The sequence below is a fragment of the Patagioenas fasciata genome, chromosome 2 (assembly GCF_037038585.1).
Source record: "Patagioenas fasciata isolate bPatFas1 chromosome 2, bPatFas1.hap1, whole genome shotgun sequence".
Taxonomy (NCBI): Eukaryota; Metazoa; Chordata; class Aves; order Columbiformes; family Columbidae; genus Patagioenas; species Patagioenas fasciata.
In genome coordinates this window covers 115,849,536-115,861,789 of record NC_092521.1, presented here as the reverse complement: position 1 = coordinate 115,861,789, position 12,254 = coordinate 115,849,536, and the positions used below count along the sequence as shown (strand labels likewise).

Sequence of the window (12,254 nt, the reverse complement as noted above, 5' to 3'; positions counted from 1 at the left end):
GAGGATGGAGCCCAGAGTTCTAGAAACAGTAATACCCAAACAGAAACCGTTCTGAATCTATTAATTGCTTTCAAAAGGTTATTGGCCACATACCAGTACTGGAAAATCTAAAGACTGCAGATACTCATTTCCTACTACTGTTAGAAAGCGTCTAGACACTCCTTTTGGAGAATACAGAACACTTAACTAGTTAATTTTCAATCCCACAAATCCAGGTACACCTTTTAAGTTATCCGTCAAACATAAAGGTACTAAAAAGCCACATTTGTTTCATTTCACTAACATCCAGCTTCCTTATACAGCTATGTATCTATTTATCTAACACGACTCTTAAGTTTCTGTGTTAGCAGTTCCTGACCTGCACTAAATTTTGAGATCAGCAGCCACAAATCTGACATGCCATTTTTCCCATTCTGTTTCCCTGAGTGAAAAGCAAGCTATACAATCGCTGTATTTCATCAATAGCCATTTATATAATCTCTCTTCTGTAGTTTATTTTATAGAATTTTTCTATAAAGAATATCTTGTACAACTTACACATCATTCAAACAACTAAAACACACAAAAAAAAGAAAATATGGCTTTAAAGTTTCTGAAGTGCAGAATTACTTTATCTGCAGAACTACTTTATACTGTGGTCTGCATCTCAAGTGTGATTTACTACAGTGAGAACAGCTGTTGAGCAATATAGCTTTTCCTCAGACTCATCTGTTTATAGCTCTACCTATTAACTTCAGCCAACATATTTCAGATTACATGACACCCCGTGAACCGGGTCACTTCTCAAGCAGCCACAGTATCTGTCAGCTACCCCTGTGATACAGATTTGGGACTCAAGGGAAGCTGGGAAAAAAAGTTTGTCACCACAGCAAGAGCCAGAACTCTCAAGTCACACCCCTGCATCTTGGCCTCATGGAAGTCAAAGGAGTTTTACACTGAATTTCCATCTGGAGATAGGATTGCCTCCTCTTTAGAAGTCAACAGAAACGTTGCTCCCTCAGTAACTGAAAACTTTGCTTTACACTGGGAAACCCCACTGCTAATTCTGATCTGAAATAATGCTGAAACACATGCTCTAGTTAACCTGGAGAGCAGCATCTGCATAAAGATATATACTAAAGGACTCCTTTTGTTAATTTTTTCCACTAAGGTCTGCTTTAAAGTTTCAAAATAAAATGTATTTCGTTGCTTGTTTAACTGAGCATTACTCACATCTCAGTTAAGAATTTCTTTGAGACTTCATGTGGACACTTGCATAAATCTCTGGACATCTGCCTCACACATTATATAGCCTAGTATATAATTAACCTGCAGACAAGCAAGCCTTTCAAGCTGCTGTAACACCACATATATTCAAATTTTCAGGGTAATCATCAATGTTATGATTACTTATTCTTTACAGACTATGTTCAACTCACAATTAAATATTCTGAACTTTATATGGAACAGGTTCAATCATCATTAAATGTTAGCCTCAAAGAAGACAGAACCAATCAAACTCTGAGAAAACAACCAGCATCTTCAGGAAGCTTCTTCCAGAAGGACTTCTTAGAACAGTTAGAAAATAAAGCAAGAAAAGGTGTGCACCACCTGCTTACACATAAGAATGTGGTGTATTGTTACACATACAGTTCACACAAGCACAACTTTAGCAGGTGTATTCAGAACATGGAAAATTGCAAAGACTTCCAGTAGCTGCTAACAGAGAACTATATAAAGGACACAAACTTTGAAAAAACTAAAAAGATAATAATAAGTACTCTAACATGTTTTCAGGTTTTATCTGGAGCTTCAAAATTGCAATGGTCATCTTGCAATGCTACTCATGATGAACACTCAGTTATAAATGGAAACACTAAAGTATTATGACACATGACCAAACAGCTCCTCATTTAACTCAAAAGGATTTAGTCTTAGTTTCTATACTGCCAAGTGTTCCAAACCCATTTAACGACCCTGAATTTGTGGTGCCGAATTTCCTCTATAACTAAAATAAATCACAGGCTCAAACTCCTTATGTTTGCAGGAAACATTTTTTTAAAGTGTTCAAATCTGTACTAAAATATTTTTTTAAGAAGTGATACGCGTGTCATTTCTCAGCATGGGTAGATCCTTCTATTCTCTTGAACAAAATGTGACATCACACTTGTTTACTGAATGAAGCCAGCCACCTTTACTCCCCTTCTTCTGAAGGAACTCACTCACCCGAACACCTCAAGAGGAACTTATTCCTCTAGAACAGTTAGAGCTGGCTTACCAAAAACCTACACTGAAATTTAATATAAGTTGAACAATTTTTATTAATGTCAGCAGGGGCTGCTCCCAGAAAAAGTCTGAAGAGCAGACAGCACAACTATTATCAGACTGCCCATCTATTTGTGCCTCTGGAAAACTAATATTAAATCTCAATTCTTTGCATGTTGCCCATTTATTTGTTACCAATGTTGAAGTGATAATCTGTTACCAATACAGTGGCATTCATTTGAAAGCTAAGCTGAAAATACTAGAAAGATGATTAACAATTCAGCTATATAAAAATATGTTTTAAACTTAGTATCATTAATACTTCCACACATACCCAATTTGGCAGATCCTCCAAAAAGCGATCCTTTATCAAAAGCATCTTTCCATGTAAATGTTACACAGACCTGAAAATTGAGAAAAAGAAAGATGTTTATCTATAAAATTAAATATGAAATCTTCAGAAAATAGCAAAATTCACATACTTATCCTTTTATATTCTAATTGCATAAAACATCTAATCCACCTGTAATATTACATACATTCTGGAAGTTTCAGGAAGTCATCAAGAGTTATTTAAATATATATTATTATACCTTCTTTCCTTCCTGCTAGTTTGCTCAATACATTTCAAGCAGACAAGACAGAAATTCTCAAAATCATCTCTCCACCGTGCTCATATTCTGAGTGACTGGTAAATTTATGTCCAAACCAAGATATTCCTCCCCCAAGAACTCTGACAGTCTGGTATAGTCAGAGTTAAAGGAAACCACCCAATCAGGCAGTTTCCACTGTTCCAAATTACTAGCATATTGGAACATTTTTATGAGTGAATTCAGTAGTAGCATTATCAGGAAATGCACTCAGAAAAGAGAAAGCAAGTAAAGATCATGTGGTTTATATTATACTTCCAGCATATATTTCATAGACAATGCAAATACTTCACAGAATCTGCTTTGAAGTTCAACAACTTGATTCTTTATTCAGCTGATCAAACTACTTGTAGGCAATGGATATCAGACCACAAAGGACAGCAAAATTCCTCATTTTAAAGTGGCTGGGGAGAACATCTTCAGAAAGAGCACAGTACTGTTTAATAACGTATTTTCCTCTAGCAGCAATGCCAGTTCAGGAAATTGTGGTCCCCAGCTGTTCATTGCTGCTTCCACTGACTATTTCTTCCCTTTGGTGGAAGAATTTACAGATCTGCAGAACTTGCTCTTAGTTTTCCAGTTTTCCATTCCTCAGGTTTTGCAGATCACCATATCAAAACATTTGCATACTAAAACCCAAAGTGTAGTTATTGGCTACAAGTGAATGAAGCTACATGCAAAACTCAAAGCAGTTTGAACTGCATTAAAACTATCTCCTTACTTGTAATCTGTAAGTCTGAAATAAATATTTTCTTTTAGTCATAACACTACCATTTAAATACGACTTGATCAGGAAAGAAACAGAAGTTCTGTGCAATTTTAAACACATCCAAATAAAACCTACATCTTCTTGCATCAAAATACAAGAGCCTAAATATGCTGAATTTTTCCTTAGAGACAGGATTTTAAAGAAATATGGTAGGAAAAACAAAACAAAACAAAAAAACAAACACTTAATGAACACTAATATCTACCTAAAAATTATGTAATTTGTAGATGGAGAGGCAGCAACTCTGAAGTGGGCTTATTCTGTTAGCTGTTGCAAATGTAACATCTACTGTACTTTAAAAGCCAAAGATCATATTCCATCTATCACTAAAGGTTTTCCCATAGAAATGATGTTTTAAAAAGTCTTCGTAACATAGTATGAAATAAGACTTCTTGCAAAAAGGAGAGTTGAAGAGGACTCAGTACAACTCTGACCTAAACTGCAGTGACTGCTAACCAAAGTCAAAGACTTCTGAATCTGTAAAATGAAGGCAATTATGGCAATTATAGACTATATGTGAACACCAACTAGAAAATAAACAGAGACTGGGAATATAAGGCTCAAAGAGATTAAATGCCTTGTCCAAAAGAAGTGCTGTTTAGTGGATTAGGTACAGGTTTAGAAGTCATACATTGTAGGTGTCACCATTCAGTTTAATGGTTTGTAAGTAGTCTTACCTGATTTTCAGAGAATGGAAACTTCGGTTCAATTGAACACAGCTGATCATAGTATCTACATTAAAAAAAAAAAAAAAGAAAAAGCTATTAGATAAATCAAATTAAGAATTTGGTTTCTTACACTGGCATGTAAGGAAAAGGGCACAACAATCCCACACACAAATAAATTGTGAAGGTCATTTGTAACTATGGAGGATTTGCAGGACAGAGATAAATCCTGCCTAAAATGATTTTTTCAGTAGAGGAACAAGATCAACTGGAGGCAGCCTTCCATAGATAACATGGAAACCCTGCCTCAGTCAGAAGTGGAAGAGTATCACAGTTGAAGCTGACCCATTCCTCTTTCTGTTGGAGTGTAGATTAGAAAATAATGCCATGCAAAGAACTCCCTGTATACATACAGGAAGACAAAGAGTACATTAGACATTAAGTTACGCTGAGAAAGTAAATCAAGTATAGCATTTAACATAATATTAACAAGCTACACTGCACTCTCTTGATCTGAACATTATAGCCTACTCCCTTACAATTTCTGACTCATCTGTTTAAACTTCAATGTCTTTGAAATAGATGCCATCTGCCTTACACAATATCAACTGGAAAGCTTAATCTTGATAAAATAATTTAGCTGTAAGCTTCATTTTCATTAGAGTATATTGTAGCAGTCACAATGAATTAAAAACAGAAGTTCCTCTGTGCCAATATTTTGTCTACTCACTGTGGAAGATGTTTAGGAAAGAATGCCAGAAAGATAATATACCAAGTACAGCACTGTCCCTCACACAATCTATCCAGGCAACAGTTAGCAATTCGAAGTTTTCCTGAAGTTGTACCCTATACCTGCATCACTTGTTAAACATGAGAGGCTGGATGCAGAGCAGAAAGCCTTTAAACTGCCAACGCCTGAGAACACAGAACATGTAAAGCCTGTTTCCTCTTCCCACAGCACATACCATATGGGCATACACCCATCATTAAATTGGTCAAATTCCTTTTTTAACAATTTATATTCCCAATATACAAAATACCTTGTAGCAATGAGTTTCACAGCCTGTGGAACAGGGTTAACATGGTTTCTGTTTCCTTACACTATTAAACATTAATCGCTATTGATCTAGACATGAAGCAGATGTACAAGGTCTACATTTTGCAGGCAATAAATGTTTGCTTAAAAATTCAAGACACATTTTTTAAAAGTCATATTCAACAACAAAAATAGAGCTAGTATAGTCTTCAGTGAATTGTACCTCCCAGTGTGCAAAATATTACAGGTTTCTGACTACAACTGAGCCACTGCGATTTAAGACATAACATCCTAAACTGTACCAAAAGCTACAATAACCTGCAACAATAACCCAGCAGGACTTCTACTAATCATTGAGTTGAAAGAAATTGCTCCTAAAGTTAAAACAAAAGTCTGCAGATGTTTACTGTGACAGCCATTTAATCAAGATTAACTTTTAATAACTTACAAGGTATGCAAAAGGCAAAGTTAAAAAAAAAACACATCTTCATGTGGACTTTAAAGCAAATGGTAATTTTTCTTACTGTCTACACACATCTATGAATCCATATTCTACTTTGCCATGCTTCAGCATTGAGGTTGCTAGCACAAGAGCAGCCATTATGAAGTCAGATTTCAAATATACCGCCACTGAGAGACTTAACTTTATAAATCAAAGGCATTTTTTAGAAATAGCTAAAATACTGGCAATAAAGTCTGATAATTTTAAGCTATGTGATAGTACAGTAACTAGTTTCTTCCAATATTTATGAAGCTAGCACATGAAAGGTAATGACTTTAAAATAATGTATATTTATTTTCTGTAAAAGAATTTTCATTTGTCTGTTTTCTTCATCTTTCATTAGATGGCCATACCTTGAAAGCACATATCACTTGAAACAGAGCAGTAGTTAAACAGAATTTAGTTACAATTTTTTAAGTGATCTTACATCCAAGGCTTGACCTATAAAAATCATACACAAGAGCACCCCTTCTGTAGTTAGAGAAATTCAGCTTTGCATGTTGGCGTGCTCTCATCAGTTTAGGCTTGGTCTGACTTATCACACCATCATGCTTTTTTTTTTTCCAATCCTAATAGGTTTCAGTGATACAGATTAACACAAGGAGTACAAAAATTAGTTCAATATTAGCACTGAATATCACTTCAACTGAAATATTTACATGTACTTCCTTTGCTGACTTGAGCTGGTCTCAACACAGTAGTTTTCATGCAGTATCAGAAAGAAAATGAGATTTCCCACGCTGTCTCCTCCTACCTCAATTTAATTTGTTAACCAAAAGCCACCAATAAAGCTGAGTTGTCTTCCCACATTCCACAATTATCCTGTCCTTATCTGCCAGGAGGGTAGTCAAGAAGCAAAGCTTGTTAAATGGCCTTGTGCCTAAGCATTTGCTGTCTGCAAACAGGCTATTCTTTGTATGTCAACAGAACCGCAAAGAAAAAGAAAATAAGATAAGGAGGTGTATGTTCATCCCAAATATGCACATTTCTGTATCTAACATCAATGAATATCAACAACACAGGGCCATTTGTTTGGTTGCTTTTTAACAAGTTCAGAACTTATGTTACTACTTTCTTTACTATTTTAAGCATGTGATGTCATTCCTTTTTATTAAAGAACTTGAAATTCCACTCAAGACTAAGAGCTCTTTAAAACTCTGCAGACTGAAAGGAAAAAAAAAAATCACACAAGCATAAAACCATTAGTTTTGTTTAGCAGTAGCTAAACATATATAATTGTATATATAAACTAAACATATATAAATAAAATGGTAAATGAATATGTTAACCACAGAACAGCATAGAACTAGCAGTACAAAGACAGAAAATAAATAATGAAGGAATGGCCACATCTGATGCACACATCAGTTACACATTGAAGGATGAGAGTAAATATGAAGGTGTTATTTGAAACAAAATTTACAGTAATCTAACTATCAACACACAAAGAACAGAAGTTGATGAGCATGTGTCTTTGGCTGTGCCAGAGTGAGGAACTACAAAAAAGCACACAAACATGTCAACTGCCCGAGTTCCAACTAGAGCAAGGAAAGACAAGACAGATATCAGCACCACAGATCTAGTTCTTGAAGTACAGCAATCTTTCACCAAAACAGGCATTACACACTACCAAATGCTAATAAAAATGAGCTACAGCAGTTAAATGAGTTGGAAGTCAAGGTTTAAATTAGAATTTAATTAAAATATATGCATTGCATTAAGAATCTCAAATTCTGTTCCTCCTTCAAAGAACCATAAAGAAAAACCTCTTCCAAAAGAACATAATAGAGACCAAAATTTGCCTTCACTCTTCTAGGTAAGAACAGGAGGTCTGAACTCACAGCTGGAAAACAGAACTGCAACTTTCAGCCCTCAGAGGATTTGATCACTCAAAATAAAACCATGCACCCCTCCCCTTTTTCCCCCCTTTTTCTTTTTTTAAAAGAACTGCTAGAGTTGTCAGCAGAATTAAACCAATTAAACTTGTATCACCACCCCATCCCTCCAGAAAACAGAAATGAAATCCAGAGTATCTTTAATATTAAGAGAGAAAGCACGGAACCCCTTGAAGCTGTAATTATGCTTAAAAGGGGGTTTAAAAAAAAAAAAAATCTGCTATGACAGAATTTAAGGGGAAACATCTGTACCAAGCTCACCTATGTCACCTTCAGAGTGCTCAGATTCTCACAAAACAAAGCAAGCCTGGAATCAGGCTGAGGTCTTCCCCAGTTACGCTGTGCCCCTTTTCACTGGCTACCTCAAATACTTCTCCAAGAGAAGCATTTGTGATCATCAGTCAAACAACAACACACCACACACTTTCAAAGTTTTCCTGGAAATTAGGCTGCAACTGAGTTCATTTCTTCCATAAAAGAAAAAAAAAAAAAAAACCTGCAGTAGCTACTAAGCAAAACGTGGCTTCTAAAGATTAAAAAACCATGAGCAAATCCTAGATTAATTAGCAGAAGATTAAGCCCTCCTTTCTCAACAGTTAAATGGTCTGAAGTGCTCTGCTAGGTATTATGGTCTATAAAAAGCCACAAAGAAGTAAATGCATGCAAAGGCTACCCACATTGTAATTAGCTCTTCCAACCTTACTTCATTAACTAAGAAGTTTTGAACTCCAACTTTAACAAAAATCTTGCTAAAGTTGTTACTTAAACACAAGACTCAGTACAACCCTTAAATAGAAACCTGAGAATACTGGAAGAGGTAATGGCATTTTCAGAGGAAATGCAAGGCACTGAGACGCTTGTGCTCTTTCAATCATAAGCTCAGCTGGATACTTCAAGCTTCTGGGTGTGCAGACAGTCTGACATTTAAAGTAACTGCACCTTACAGAATATATGTCAGAATATTCTAACAGAATAAGAACAAACTTATTTTCCAACAACTGTAATGTATATAAATGGTCAGACAAGGACAAACCACTCTTAACTTGTTAAAGGAAAACATACATCTGACAATCTTATTTTCTCTCATTTACGGTTAATTCAGACCTTCATCTTATCCCACTTCCACTGTAAAGGGAACAAATATTATCAAACAATGCAACTTAAAAAGCAAATGTTTGATATGAGGATGCCTTAGCACAGCTTCTGTGTGGCACAGGTATCACAACTTGTTCGCACATAAGGTGGCACCGGTGCAGAGCCTCATTCAACACCTCCTGACTACTGCAATACCTTGGATGGCTAAATTCATCTACGGATCAACAGCAGACAGAGAGTGCATAAGGTATTGACTCAAAAGGAAAATTGGTAATTAAGCAATTGCAAGTGGTTTCCCTCCATTAATCCGAGAGAAAACCTGCGGCAAAGTTACATACTACAGTTTGAATTAATTTCATGACTTAGTGGCACTAAAAGAGGGAGGCCCCACTCAACCCGTCGGCTTTCAGCAACACTACTTTTAACCTCGCAAATGTTCATCTGACCTTCCACTGAATTCACTTAAGTTGCTCATCTGTCAGAAAACCATGTACACCTTTTGACTTCCAGAAATGGCTTAAAAAAAAGACCAGAACTGACGAGACAGCTTTCTTCTTTTGGTGATGTAGAGCTGTTAAGGTGAAGTTATACAATGTGGCTAGGCCAAACAGGGATTTCACATAGAAACTAATCACAAACCCCATTGGGACCTTCAGAAAAGGAAACTCAAGTCCAGTGTTCAAGGGAAGATAGTCATATGCCTTTCAATTTGGCTAGCAGAGTCCCTCTTTTGGTTCATAGATGCTTGTTTTTTCCCTGACCTTGAAAAGGTATACACGGTAGTATTTTCAAAAGCATACACAGCAATAAACAGGAACAGAACAGGAAACCACAAAGATACTGTAAAACACAATCGGTACAGTCATAGCTTTTATAGCCCAAACACCCACTGAAGGGTTGATAAGCTCAAAAAAAAAAATCACTAACTTATTTTATAAATCTTTTCTTTTTAATAAGTGACTTGTTTCTTTTCCATTTCTCTTCATTTTTTTAAAGTTTATTTATAAGAAATTCTAGCGAACATTGGATGTATTTCTACTTGTTCATGGTATTACAGAAGTGTGTCATGTCTACAGGTATCACTTCTATATTAAAAAATCCATCTTTTTTTTCCTACTTAAGAAAAAAGAAATCTGGTACTGCAAATAGAAGTGTGTACTTAGTATTAGCCTGGTAAATGAATCACAGTGACTGCAGTGAGGAGATGAGTTACAAATAAATGGGCTCAAAGCATTTCAAACATAGATAAACAGAACAACAGGATTACCGCAGTAAGTCAATAATGCAATTCATAAATGTCCTAGAGAGAAACAGGAAAGAGTGAGTGCTTTTGTAAATGATGGAGCAGTTATCCTAAAGCAGTTATGCAGGTTATGCAGTTTACTAGGCCAAAGGCACAGATGAATCTTTTGCTCACCTCCCCTATGATAATTCCAGCGCAAGAGGCAACAGTAAACTTTCTGATAGCAAGCTAATTGTGTTAATGCAGAAAATAAGGATGTATTTGCAAATACATCAAAAAGCCACTAAACACAGACAACAGAAGGAAAGTTGTCAGCTGTAACAGCAAAATGTAACACTAAAACAAAAGGTACACCTGCCCTCTTCTGATTAACAAAATAGTCTGCAATCTCTACCTAGACCCAACCCTGACTGGCATGTTACAAAGGGGAAGTTGACCGGGCTCCACCCTATGCCTCCCCCGCCAGCCGGGCGCTGTCATCATATGACATCCCACGACGTGCGGTACAGACAGGGCACCCCAGGATGCTGCAAGACACCCAAGCGCTGACGCGCCCGCCCGCCCCAGACACAGGTGAGCAGGCAGGCAACCCACAGGCCGCTGCAGCTGGCCCGGCAGCCCCGGCTGCTTCCTCCCGGCGGACCCCGCCCCACCTGGGCCGGCCCGCCCGCACCTGCTTCCGGCTTCGCCGCGCCCAGGGCCTGGAGCTGACGCCGTGGCCCCTCGGGGCAGGGGAGGTGCGCGCCCGCCCCGCCAAGAGCGGGCGGAGAGGAGAAGGGAGGCCCGGCGGAGGGTGGGGTCCGCCCGGCGCCGAGGGGTCTGTGCCGGCCCGGCCCTCCCGCCCCTACCTGAGGAGGGTCTCGAGCGCGCTCTCGTGCTTGTCGAGGGGGCGGCCAAGCGCGCTCTTGCGCAGCTTGCTGAGCTCCTCGGCGGCGCGGCAGTGCTCGGCCTGCGCGTCGCCGCCCGGGTAGCTCTGCTGAATGAACTTGCAGAGCGGCTTGGCCAAGTCCACCTCCGAGGCCTTTTTCAGCTGCACCGAGATGAAGTTCGTCATGGCTGCCACCACCGCCGCGCGGGGGATGAGAATAAGGCGGGCAAGGCAGCAGCCGCCGTCACCGCAGCTCCGCGCTCCTCTTCTCCTGGCCGAGCAGCCCGGCCCGCCGCCTGCCCCGACCGCGGCCGCAGCCCCGCGCGCTTCCGGGATCGTCGCGCGGCTTCCCGGCGGAGCGCCGTCACTCGCACCGCCCCCCGCTGCCCGCGCGCAGCCGCCTCATGGAGGTGACGGGGTAGGGAGGCGGTGCCGCGTTACTCCAAAACCATCCCCCCCCCGCCCGGGTCCGCAGGGGCGGCACAACAGATGGGAGTCGCGCGTTTGCACCGAAGGGAGCGGGGCCGGCGGCAGCGGCGTGGGGGGGTGTTGGAGGAGGGCGGTGCGGGGAGGCCGGGAGCTCGAGTGCTGCCTCTGGAAAAGCGCCGCTTCGCGCAGGACGTGACCGCGGAGCTCAGCTGTGGGTAAGGGGAGCTTCGCCAGCCGGCGACATCAGCTGTGACACAGCGGTAGAAGCGGCGGCTGCTGGAAAAGTTAGCGAGGTGTCAGGCTGGTAACGCTTGAGAGGGCAGCAAAGGGTCCCACACTCAACCAACCATAAGAATCGGTATTTTAAATAAAGTAAAACGCTACTTCTCTGCGGCAAACCTTTTAAATAGTTTTTAAAACGTTTTAAATGCTGCTATGGGCGGCAAAAGGCATGGCTTCACGCGTTGATGTGCCTGACGGATCCACAATCACAGCATCACGCTTGCGTTCTGCTGACTCAACCCAGCATAGCTCGAATAGGCGAAACAAGTAATCTGCGAGGGACCTAAAATGAATATCCAGCGCTTGCTCTCATTTCACTCTTTCTTCTGTCACTTGTTCCAGACAGCCAAGGCTGGTAAGCCTGCAGTTTTCTTATTACGTAAGCCCCGAGGTGATGATCCCATAAAAAGGAGTGGTAAAAGTGCTTTTTAAAATTATGTAAAAGGGTTTGGTCTCACATTGTAGTAGATCGTGGGTTTTGCTGTAAAGTAAATCCAGTGACCTCTCCCTGCTGAAAGTGTATTGTACTCAGCAGAGCTTTCTTCTGTCTCATCTGGTGGACGTGTAAAGTGGTGG

The 12,254-nt window shown here is 39.8% G+C and overlaps 1 protein-coding gene across 2 annotated transcripts in view; it reads right to left on the bottom strand.

Moving 5' to 3' along the window:
- Window positions 1–11,333, bottom strand: part of PDCD6IP (programmed cell death 6 interacting protein) — a 34,840-nt gene extending 23,507 nt beyond the window's left edge. For both annotated transcript variants that reach the window (XM_065830795.2, XM_065830796.2), the window contains exons 1-3: window positions 10,948–11,333; window positions 4,341–4,395; window positions 2,579–2,648 (exon numbers count right to left, since the gene is read on the bottom strand). In XM_065830795.2, the coding sequence (XP_065686867.1) occupies window positions 2,579–2,648; window positions 4,341–4,395; window positions 10,948–11,153 (331 nt within the window). In that variant the 5' untranslated portion in view covers window positions 11,154–11,333. The remainder of the gene's footprint in view (window positions 1–2,578; window positions 2,649–4,340; window positions 4,396–10,947) is intronic.
- Window positions 11,334–12,254: the final 921 nt, after the last annotated feature.